The following is a 13,299-nucleotide window of genomic DNA, read 5'->3' on the forward strand; positions in this document are numbered from 1 at the left end:
GATAAATGCATTCATAATAATTGGCTTAACCAGTTATGATTTTGTGTATTTATTTGGAAAATATAGAAATCCCTACGAATTACCTAACTGTAATTTACACAACACATGAAACATGTACGAATAGTTTAAAAAAAAAATCTGCTGTATTTTTGCTTCCACCGACCCCCAATTGCATCTGAGGCTATTGCAGCCACTCTGAATCACTTCAGAACCCCCCAGGGAGGCGATACCGTCCACTTTAATAATCACTGGTTTATTCGGTTACAACTTAAAAATAAATGGACCTACATTGATAAAATCGCTAAAGAGGAATTGAATCTTCTTCTTGTATTGTAAACATGGTTTAATTAGCTAACTTTAGTACTTACATTTTTAATAATTTACTTTTATCTCAATTCTGAATCCCGATTCCACACTTTGTGTTCATAGGAAGTCTCATTCAGTTACACACTTTTGTTTTTCGTCTTCTGTAAAATTGACATATTGACGCACACGGTAACAATATCTTTACCCTAGAGGTTAATTTTATTATCCTTTTTGACAACAGAACAATAATTACAAGATAAAAAGATTTTTTTATACACAACGTTTTAAAATTTTCTGTTGAATTATTATGCTCAATATGCTCAAACTTGTACTTTATATGAAGTAAATAAAAAACAAACAAACAATCAAATATAGAATACTGAAAATAATAAAATTTTGATTTCCATAGTAACGCACGTATATATTAATAATTTAGTTGCTAGGACCATCCATTAGCAACCAATAATAGTGGATTGGATTACGGATTTCTTCCGAAATAACTTTTCATACAAAACAGAATTAACTGAAAACGAATTCAATTCTACTTAGAAATGGCTAAAAGTATTAAAAGAATGCATTGGAATCGTGTTCTGATTTATTATAAAAGTTTCAGATGTCCAGCTAGTCGGGAAGTTAGTTAAAAATCGATTGCAAGATTTGTACTGGATAAACAACTACCGGACAAATAAGAATACGAGCTAATAAAAACGTTGTAATAAGACATAATATATTATCAAAATATGTTTTAGTTGCGTTTTATTTTTCATAAGTAGTATTTTTTGCAATTGGATGGATAGTTCATGAGAAGTATTATACTCGGGATTTAAAAAAGGTCTAGTACTTTTGCTACCTTAACACTGCGAAATGTAATAATATGAATAAAAATTCAAGCGAAACTAATATGAGCAGGGTCACCAAAACTAAGCCATTTCAGCGATAAATTTTGTGGATTTTTTTATTCGAAAATTTCTTATAATATTTTTTTTTTTTTGCAGAATCGCTCTTTCCCCGTTTTGCCGAGGCGATACCAAACGTGACGGTATCTGTGGGGAGAGATGCTTTACTGGCGTGTGTCGTTGACAACTTGAGGAGTTTTAAGGTAAGATCAAAATCTATTTTATTATCTTTGTAAAATTGTTTCGTGAAATTATAATAATATGTACTGATACTGTATATGGTGACGAAATAGAATAGCTGTTAATATATTATGTCAAGTGATATACTTAGGACGCGTGTAATTAAAAACAATAATTGAAAAATGTAAATAACTTTAAGAAACAATATAATCAACTCTTAACACAGTTTCGCCAAAACATGAATATTAATAATTATTCCTTAGATGACACCAAAAATAATATGAATTCAGTAATTAAACATAATAGAAAATAATATTACGGTAAATAGCATTTAATTACATGTTTATAACTCTAGAAAAGTAGCTCTATTCCAATTAGTTAACTCCATAACATCTTTTCGTTAATTATTTATCTAATGCGAGATAACTCCGATACCTTCTGCATCAATTCTCTATACAAGGCGGTTATTTAATTAATACACTACATAAAATTTCTTATTTTATCACTTTGACGTTTGGTTAACCAAAAGAGATGTTGTCGAATTGGAATTATTGATAATTATGTACACAATATTTCGGTAAATAATGATTGCTGTATTTTAACATCTCGTTTATAATATAATGTCAGGTTTTCTTCGCACATATTACTATGTTATACGTTTATACAAAAGTACATAATCAATGATATTCATTTTTCTTGTGTACGTATCAGACGAAAATTATAATTAGTATCACATTGTGTGTATAAATTTTTCAAAACGTCGCAACTCAACTTATCAATTTTTATTTTCTACCTCTCTCTAACTAATTAGCGCAGCTACCGCTAAAGACGTTATTTTTACAGTTCATACCTCGAGTTAGTTAGCTCTTGAAATGTGTTATAGCATTTTTATTAATTTTTGAGATAAGTGTTATGTTAGAATAGAGTTATAACATGAGTGAGAATAATATATGTTTTGTAAGAATATTATTGTTAAAATGTGGCATAGTTTCATGTCAAAAAAATTATAAATAACTTATTAAACTCGCAATTATTGGTGTCTTATAATTTATTATAATTATTTGAAAATAGATTTTACAATACTTTCGAAAATTATAATACGAGATACAAGATGACAGTTATGGTGATACGAAAATGTATATAGAAAGAAATCTTTATCTTTGTATCTTCCCCATTCATATATCCCATAAACAGAGGGCGAGTTTTTACCAGGTGGCGTGGGTGAAGGTGGACACGCAGACAATCCTCAGCATACACCACAACATCATCTCCCAGAACCCTCGCATCAGCCTATCCTACAATGACCACCGCTCCTGGTATCTCCACATCAAGAGTGTACAAGAAAATGACAGAGGGTGGTACATGTGCCAAGTGAACACGGATCCTATGAGATCGAGGCAGGGCTTCTTGCAAGTTGTAGGTAAGAAGTGGATTTTCAAAATATCGTTAAAAGTTGATCCAGCTATAAAGTAAAAATTAATGACTTTCTGTGGAGGTAGACAGGTTGTGCGTTGCTTAGGGGCAGCAAGTGAAGAAACGAATACGATTATTACAACTTTTGAAAGCAGTGGTGGTTTTACACGAAGCAGATGATGCCATCGCATTAAAAAAATACTAGGGGGCCTCCAAAAATGTCAGAGCCTTAGACTTCCACGTATCTAAAACAACCGCTGTTTGAGAGTCGGTTTTGTAAATATGCTGTATTCCTCAGTAGATACTTTGTATGTCATGGCCCCCACATCTTGAAGCGGGCCCCCAGGTCAGGATCTTGGGCGGGCCCCCCTACCTATCGCTATGGTTATAGGCAGTCTGACGCTTTCCAGTGTTGGATGATGGAAATGGTGTTCGAGGTCAAATAAAATTTAGTGTAATTTAGCGATTTTTTAACACATCGAATTATGGAGTTGTTGAGTATCACTCAATACGTCACAATAACCAAATATTTTAAAATGGTAATAACTCGGAAGTATTGTAGTATCTACGTAATTTTTAATTAGGCATAATTATCCTTGAAAAGTTTCAGCATTACGTACTTGGTGGAAATTCATGATAATTTATAAAATTGGTTATCACTTGTACATTATTATATTATGGTTTCTACAATAGCGTGGAAATATTATTAAAAAAATACATAAACTAACATGTATGGTTATACGAGTAGTAGAGGTGAATTTAATATTTAAGACGGTCAATAACACCAACATAATATTTGTTATCCGATAGAATTTGCTTTATATGGCTACACATTGGCCGATATAAATAGTCAGTATTATCAGTTATTTTAATTACATTTTATTGTATATAATTTTTCAGTTTATAACTATTATTTTTGATAACAAAAAGCTACACAAAAGCGTCTTACAAATTTGTACTGAGCTACTTATTCTTTTATTCATATTATGATTATTTTAAATTTGATCAAAACATTGATTGAAAAAAACAGTTTGATCGATATATTCACCTATACTGGTACGGAAGCAGTGTTTTTATTATTGAGTCAGGACATACCAATGCAACCAATTTATTTACTTACATAATTCACTGAGTATAAAATTAACCAGAAATAATTACTGGGTAGCAATCTCACCCGTCAACATTCTTGGCGATGCCGTCAATAATACATTTTAACTAACAATAATTCCAATTATTTTATATCATTAAACCATTCATTGCTGACCTTTTAATTAATATTTAATTACCACATTTAAATAACATGCTAATTATATCTAATGGCCACCTGATGGGTAACGCAGTTGGGTTGGATGCAGCGAATGGGTTTTAAGCAATTAGGTGCAGCGCGCATGGGAGGAATGCAACGTAGGTATCGCGCAAGAAAAACGCAAACTCTTTCGAATATAAATTAATTAAATGCGCCAGAGAGAGAGAGAGTTAGCTCATTTTTAGCTGTACATACATTTAACAGAAAGATAGAGTGTGTATGTGTGTGTTGTGTGCGCTGCGTTACAGGCAGATTAAATTAAAACAAATATTATATTATAATGTAGGTAATATGTACAAGTACGAACTAATTGAAAAGTAGACAAGAGTTAAGAAATGTATTTCATATTGTTATTGTTAATATAAATTCTAATAAATATAGGTCAGTATCAATCACCATGAGACTAATATGATTTACTCACTTTGCAAAATAAATAATAAAAACATCTACATCTACAAACATCAATCCACGTGCCGCCCATGTCGAATGTTGAAATCATATTTACGTCACAATTTGATTTTGCTACAAAATTATTGACTACTTACATACCTACTTACATATTGTTGTAATAAATGAAGTGATTTAACAAAGAAACAAATTAAACAATTGTATTATATTATGTATTGAGACTTTGAAATAAATATTTTTTACAGTTCCCCCTGCGATAATCGATAATAAAACGTCTACGGACCTAGTGGTTCGAGAGTCGAGTAATGTTACTTTGGTATGCAAAGCATCAGGGTACCCAGAACCTTATGTAATGTGGAGGAGAGAAGACGGAGAGGATATTAATTATAATGGAGATAATGGTAAGTTATAAATAGATGAAATTTATATTCTATCGTACTTATACTTGAAATATTACTAATTTTTATACTTTGTTTTACATACTTACTTTTGATACGGTGGATTAAAATGAATAAGTATTATTAAGTACAAGAATGACACAACTACAATTTTAAGAAATTAATTTAGTTATGGTATTATCAATAATTACAACTAAATAATAGACGTTTGTTCGAAGGAAATATAGTCAAAACCGTTAGGCCAAATTCCTAAATGCAGTAAAGCGAGTAATAAATTTAAACCGAATCGAATTTAAATTTTTTTGCCAGTACAGTAATCTGTTAGAGTTTTAAAAATACGTCTTATTTATTTAAAAACTGTATTATTTACAAACTGCTGCTTTATTTTAAGCTTAGATCATTAAAATTTCACAGTTATTTAAAAAAAAGCGTTTGATTTTCATTATTCAATTTACTCAGAAAATTGAATGGTTGTAAAACTACAACTACCTGAAACTACGAAAAAACAAAACTGTGCTGCCTGAATAATGTAATCAAAAGTGACCACCTAAAAACTGAGTGTTAAACCATTGTACACGTTTCGTAATCACATATGGGTGCAAAATATAGACCCACAGTAAATGAGAGAACAGGAAACTTGCTGGTTATATGTTGGCCATAACACATAAGGTAAAGATAAGGGAACATGCAAGGGTATGCGCCGTAATACAGTTTACTAAAAACCTCAAATGTTAATGGGCTGGAAATACAGCTCGAAGCAAAAATAATTGATAATTAACCCTTTACTGCATTTTTTTTTTTTTGAAAAATTTTATTTTTTATTGGTGTTAAAATGCCTTGTGAATGAAGGAAAAATAATGAAAAAAATATTTTTCGAAAATTTCATTAAATTTTGTATGTTACTGCGTGGTGTCGCAGATTTACGACATTTGGAAATCTTACATTTTAGTATGACAAAATACAAAACCAAATGAAAACAATTATAAAAAACTAATGTACACACCTTATTTGATGTGTAGATATTTTTATTCAACCAATTTCAATCTTCTGTATATTTTTTTTTATTTATTTACAAATACGGATTTTTGCGTACATACTAATTCGTCAACTGTCAAACCAGAAATGCAGGGACTATAATGCAGAAATGCTTTATTTCTTGAAATGTCCAAACAAAATCGGTAAAGTAGGATGTTTATGGTAAAACAGTTTTCTAGGCATCGAAAAAGGATAGTATTTGATAATTTACACAGATGGCATTGGCTATATCGAAATAGTTTGAAATGTCGCAAATTTGCGACACTATGCAGTAAAGGGTTAATAAAGTCATCCAGTTGGACTCAGGAGGTAGACCTGTAGGTTTAAATTATAGACTTACAGGTGAATGTATCGACAAAATAGTTACGTTCTGCAGATGTACTTACGCGGCAAATATAGAACCAAGAGGGGTGGAGTCAGTTTTGAAAGGTTTTCGTCCAGCCGTCAAAAAATGCAACCTTATTTTGAAAATGTTAATAAAGTATACAGTATGTACAATTATTATTATATATTTGTTTAGTATTAAAAATCATAATTATTAACTAATTTATTCTAATATTAATACTATCGACTGAAGGTACTTGATGGAATTTGAATTTAAACTCTAATGGATTCAAGCTCTGTACTATTCCATTTAAGTCGTTTTTGGCGACCCGGGTTTCGCCTTTATGAATAGTTGAAATTTGTTTATTGTATTTTTTATGACCTTTGACTTGATATGTAGGTAATGAAGTTTTTACCTACTTTATTGTATTGATTTATTATATAAGCTAGAGTTATGAGTGTTCGTTGTCAGTGTGTGTTTACCTTTGGTGAGTGTACACGGCGCATAAGGATGCCGAAAGGTGAAACCCGGGTCGCAAAAAACGACTTAAATTGAATAATACAGAGCTTGAATCCATTAGAATTTTAATTTATTCTAAGTTAAATAAATTCCGCAAATAGCTGATTGATAAAAATAGTTCGATTCGGTTTAAATGGTTGTCCCCCTTTTGTGATTCGGTTTGGTGTGTCGGATAATTTTCCTTCGTACAATAATTATATTCGTGCAAAATACATGCAACTATTTTTATTTAATAAATATAATGTTACATTACTACTACTACTAAATGATTAATCACAATTTTAGTGAACGTTGTGGATGGAGAGGTGTTATCAATCACGAAAGTTTCTCGTCTGCACATGGGAGCCTATCTTTGCATCGCATCCAATGGCGTTCCACCATCCATCAGCAAACGAGTCATGCTAATGGTCCAATGTATGTTAATTACCTTATAATAATGTTATAATATGAAACATGTAATTGCCAGTTCATTATCGAATAGTAACTATGTTTATTACGGGTTTTTAAGTGACTAAATGCAACTTATTTTTGTGATAGCAAAAGTTTTATAGATTATTATTTTATTATTTTATAGATTATTATTTTCGTATACAAATTTAATTCATTTATGCATCTGTCAATTAAAACGAGCGTAATAATAAGCTTCAATAAGTGGTAAATTTACCACCTTATGCCAGATTTGTATTTTGTAACCGTTAAGCATATTTTGTAGGACTGAAAATTTAATATTTTAGTTTTGAAAATAGATTATTAAACAATTAAAAAAGTAAGAAGAAAAATGTCCATGTCATTAAAATTAATAAAAAATCAAGTTTAATGTTACTCGTAAAATATGGGAAAATGGTATAAATGAATATAAACGCCTTTTCCAGTTTTATTTTATTTAACTATCAAACAGAACTGTATCTACAATTTTATGAAAAAACATAAATACTATGGAAAAATACTAGAATCAGAGCAAAAAAAAAAATGTAAAAATGTTAAAATAGAGATTATTGTCTTTACAATTTATTAATAGCCTCATAATTTATTTAAGAAAACAAAACATTTTGGACATAACAAAACTAAATTCAAGACGTACACAACATAAGACGTACATAACAAATATTAGCCTCACAAGAGAGAATAAGAGAACATATAAAATAATAATAATAATAAATAAAAATAAAAACATACTTACTACAATTTTATACAGAGAAATAAACTTTCGAAAACAGAAAACATGCAATTTTAAACAGAAAAATAAAATTTCGAATACAAAATACATATCACGTCACCGAAAATGTCTACGTTTTTGGGGAGCGCATTGACTAGTCTTGCACCCCTCCGAGGGAAACCATCAATCGCGATAACAGGCAAAAGTGTTTCAAATGCAGAAGATACCTACGAGATTCAAGAGAGTGAAAAGTAAGCATGCCTTGTAGAAAATCATTCGGAAAACAATCATTTAACGAATTATCGATATCAATTCATTTATTCATTAAACACCCATGGTGGCAGCGCGGCTTAAGCGTTGGACTATGACGCCGTGGGTCCCAGGTTCGAATCCCGGATCTGGCAAGTACACATATTGTTTTCTAATTTGTGTGTGAGTCAGGATATGGACCTAATAGATTGAGCAAGTGGCTGACATCCATTTCTCGTAAAAAACAACATCTGTTAATACAAATCTCTACACTGTGGAGGCCCATATGATCCTAATAGGATCGGACATGGTCAGAAATTCATGTATACGTACTGCAGAAACAATAAGGTAAACGAATACATGTTAAAATCTGAAATTAAAATGTAATATAATGAACCCGATGATTGTTTTGCGGTCAAAATTGTCCACTGCGGTTAATTTACTGTGAACTGTGACGTCTTATATTTAAAAAACGTGGATAAAAGATAATATTATGTATATAATGCCTATCGGAAGATATTTTTGAATATTTATTCCAGGCCTTCCCAGTCAAGAGTATCGATTTCGTACAATATTATGTCTCATTTTAGTTCCTCCCATGCTCTCAATACCAAATCAACTGGAGGGGGCATACATGGGTCAAGACGTAGCACTAGAATGTCATACTGAAGCCTATCCGGCTTCAATCAATTACTGGACGACCGAACGAGGAGACATGATTATTTCAGGTAAAACTAATTACAATAATGTGTTTGTTATCATTGATTTGAGTGAAATTAGTTGTGTTGTTAAGGTGATAGGTTATATCAGTGGCGACGACTCTATACTAGGCGATTATTTAAAGCCTGCCTTCTTAAGGCCATACCTTAGTTGAGACACGGTCTAAAAAGATCGTCGCTAGGCGATGCGCGGATCGCGGGTCGCGGGTGCAAATGAGACATGTCAAACCAAATATAATTTGTCTTATAAATCCAACATGTGTCCATTTAATGTTCTGTTTATTGTTTTATCAGTAAAATATATTCATTGACATGTTTTCTTTTTAAAGTAAATGGGTAACGTTTTAAGTCATCTTAACACGATTTAAGAATTATTACGGCCGTCGCCATCACGAAGCTAAATGACGTGTTTTCAGCTCTACATTCTCTCTCCGAATGGGAGCGAGTGCAAAATTTTGTCGCGCCTATGGTTGAAAATTATTTGCCGTTTCACTGATGAATCACCTTAAGAAACATATTTTTAATTGCATATTGACATATTTGTATGATCACTTGATTATTTTATATAAATACAAATTAAATAATTTACCAACGACAGATGTCGTATATCGTATACTATGTTGGAATGTATTATGCAGATTACAAAACAATCTGCAAAGGTTTAAAAAAACCGCGCCATATGTTTGACGTAAATAAATGTCGGATTATTTATCAAGGAATTGTGATATTTTTTTCGTATGGACATACATCACGTAACTTCGGCCAGTCCATCGAATTGTATTAAATATGGTAGGCTCCTGTCTCAGAGCCTACAACCTTTGCGCATACTATTGTTGTCATGTTCAGTGGCGAAGGTGACTTTCGGAAAGAGGTAGGCTGTAGAGATCTAAGATAAAGACCACATTTGTCAGGAATACGTACGGGAAATAAGAAGATACTTAATACGATATTACTATTAATGAATAGGTACACACAACGACACACAAAATCGATAAAATTTCAAAAACTCACCGACGTCATGAAATTGAGCGATGAGTTTAATTTGCGTATTTTTCTAAATATTTATACACATCAAAAATCATAAACAATCATTATTTATTTATACTTATGTGAGTAAACAATGCATTAGAAATTATTTTTTTAAATTATCTAATTATTATTTGTTATGGATAAAGTGCAGTATTGACAACAATATGCGTAAAGGTTTTAGTCTTGACAATAGGAGCCTACCATATTAAATAAAATGCGATAGACTGACTGAGGTCACGTGACGTAAAATCCATACGAAAAAATATCACCATTCCTTGACGAATAATCCGACATTTATTTCCGTTAAGACATATTATTATGGCGCGCTGTGGTATATATTATATTTTTTAAACTTTTGCAGATTGTTTTATAAACTGTGTAATACATTCCTACTATACGACATAGGTATGTAGTTGGCAAATAAAATTATTTTTATAGAATATAAAATAATCTAGTGATTATATAAATACGCTAATATTCATTTAGAAAATATTTTTCTTAGGAATTTAGGTTTTAAATATTCGCTTAGTATGGAGTCTTCGCCACTGATATAACCAAAGGGAAACACTATAACTTTCTTTGGAAAATAAAGGTTATTATCGGCACACCTAGAGTGGCGTTTGCATTCATACATATTATAACAGTATTCTGCAATACATTATAGATTATATTTTAAGTATAGCTTCTGAAACGTGCCTGGAACTTCGAGTATCGCCGGTAGATGGTAATTTATTAGTTATTTCATACATTTATAATTATTAGAATAGCTGTTTATCAGTTAGAACTTTTGTTAATAGCACATACTTTTCTATTTATGATTTATTAATATAAAAAAAATATATTGTCAGTTAGATAAATAGAAATGGAAATAGATAAATAGAAATTGAAATAGAACAGTTTGATTAGATAATTATATATATATATAAATGAATTTAAATTAAAAAAATATTCCTTGAAAAGACGGTTTTTAAATTTAAAAAAAAATATTATCATGATTAAAAATACACTTTCATTATTAAATTACGTTAAGAAGATTAAAAATAATTAAAAAAAACGAAAAAATACAATAATAACCGAACAACGCGACAGTTCAATGAGCCGTAATAAATTGTTTTACATTTATTTTTAAATTGCAAGTGTATATTTGAATTAAAAATAATATTTTAAAATTTAATTGTGTTTTAATTAAATAAATTAATTAAACACATTTAAAGGTTATTTTTGATAAAATTTTATATCTTATAATACCTTCACTTGCTGTAAGAATTCGCGGTGTTGTTATCAGAAGTGAACGATTACTTGAGATGTGTAAGTTTGATTTTTTCCCTCATTATTCTTTTATTTATTTGTAGCATACCTTTTTACCAAATGAATGGCTTAATTATAATACTTATATGACAAATGTAGAGAACGTAAATGTCGTCAGTCGCCCAACAATCACCGCGTATCGCAGAAAAACAAGTGATGTTTCAAACGATTTGTCATGACATGTTCTATCTGAACGTACATAATATAACAAAAATGTTTGAAAGTTACAGAAAATAGTGAGACTGGAATAAGCAAAATGTAAAACTATTATACCTACCGCTGCAAAAAGTTTTAGATTTTATAGAAAAAAAGGAGGCAGCTCGCGCTAACAACGACATTACATTACTATGGCCATCGATATACAAAACGGATGAAAATAAATAAATGCTGTATTTCGAAAACGTTACAAGTCACAATAATTGTGTTTTAGTTAAAACAATGAAAACGATCTCTTACCATATAAAAATAAAATAGTTGTATGTAAAATATATTATTTTATAGTAAGTGAACTGTTGTCTTCAAAAAACTCAAAAAAAAGTTGCCTTACATTTTGTATATTTAGATAATATGAAGATTATTCAACTTATGTCACTCTTTTTAAAATGTGACATGTAATGTTTTCGAAATAAAGCATTCATATTCAATTTCGATATTATTGTAATAATTACCATTCACTACTCCAGCCATACACCCCGATTCTTAGCAGACGTCTATGACAAACCTCAATGGCTGTGACCCCGAGTACGATCACCATGTTTATTTATATAACTGCGAGATATTTTATGAGTTTGGGTAGAAATCTCGAACGTAAATAGGTGTACTTACCCTTAGATACTATATTTTTTTTGGGATTTTGGCAGTTGAGATTTCAAAATTCGGGATTTCGGCCTTCTGCATATCATATTATTTTTCATATACAATATCTACCTTTTTTCTTTACTATAAATACTCCTAAATACATCTTAGAGTAATCTAAATTATGAAAATGTATATCTAAAGAGAGTAAATAAATTGAGGCAATAATAAAAGGAAATTAATATGAAGTATTTATTAATAACTTGTTTGTCCACCACTAAAATAATTGAAAGAAGAACATATTCGTTTGTACAATGATACCGCTATGTATACTTTAAAATAACATAACTATATGTAAATATAATATATTATATCATCACCTCAACACATATTATAACTAGATAACTTGATTTTCACTGTTGAGATATAGGTATAGCTATTGAATAATATGATTCTACATTTTCCTTTTCTACAAAATGGTAAAACTAGGTGAGTCAGAAGTTAATTGGAACTGTATTAATTTTGTGTTTGAAAATATTAGATAATTAAAAAACCATAATTGCATTAAATAAATAAAATAATATATCTACATTATTTTTTATTTAATTCATTTATTCATTATTATTAAATTGTTCCCAATTAGACAAGCACAGTTTTCCATTTCTTTTTAATAATAATTATAGCCTAGATTTATGTTAACCAAGTAAAGTTTAAATTTCATTTTCCCAACAATGACCAAATCAAAGTTATCTAGTTGTAGTATTGAGGTGACGATATATATATATGTGTACTTATATTAAACTCTTATATTATGTATGATTATAAATCATTAAATTTATGAAAATCTTACATACCAAATACCAATAATTGTGAATAATGTATCAGAATTTTCAGGTGATAAGTATGAAACGGTGTCGATGGACAATGCATATAATCGCTACATGATGCTGAAGATACGGAGCGTCTCTGAAAGAGACTTCGGTTCATACAAATGCGTCGCCAAGAACTCCCTTGGAGAAACTGATGGAGTCATCAGATTAGATGGTGAGATAATAAATACTTTTTTAACTATAAAGAGTTGGTAAAAACATTATTATCAATCTAAAAAAATAATGCAAAACAATATAATAACCAGAGTATACGTTTTATAACTATCCACTTTTTACTACACTGATACGCCTCTTTGCCTAATTACCTCGCATAAAATTAGATCACACGATATTCACTTGTATTAATATTTATGTAGTAATAATTAAA

General features: G+C 30.2%; 1 protein-coding gene across 1 annotated transcript in view; it reads left to right on the plus strand.

Annotated features, from left to right (window-relative positions):
- Positions 1 to 13,299, plus strand: part of LOC147073143 (lachesin-like) — a 44,422-nt gene that overhangs the window by 16,581 nt on the left and 14,542 nt on the right. Inside the window, exons 4-9 of the mRNA XM_085945579.1 lie at positions 1,302 to 1,405; positions 2,595 to 2,802; positions 4,755 to 4,910; positions 7,072 to 7,200; positions 8,782 to 8,919; positions 12,937 to 13,086. Coding sequence (XP_085801705.1) covers positions 1,302 to 1,405; positions 2,595 to 2,802; positions 4,755 to 4,910; positions 7,072 to 7,200; positions 8,782 to 8,919; positions 12,937 to 13,086 — 885 coding nt within the window. The remainder of the gene's footprint in view (positions 1 to 1,301; positions 1,406 to 2,594; positions 2,803 to 4,754; positions 4,911 to 7,071; positions 7,201 to 8,781; positions 8,920 to 12,936; positions 13,087 to 13,299) is intronic.

This window comes from Rhyacophila brunnea, unplaced genomic scaffold, assembly GCF_057557595.1.
Source record: "Rhyacophila brunnea isolate RB1 unplaced genomic scaffold, BYU_Rbru_1.0 scaffold_18, whole genome shotgun sequence".
NCBI classification, from domain to species: Eukaryota; Metazoa; Arthropoda; class Insecta; order Trichoptera; family Rhyacophilidae; genus Rhyacophila; species Rhyacophila brunnea.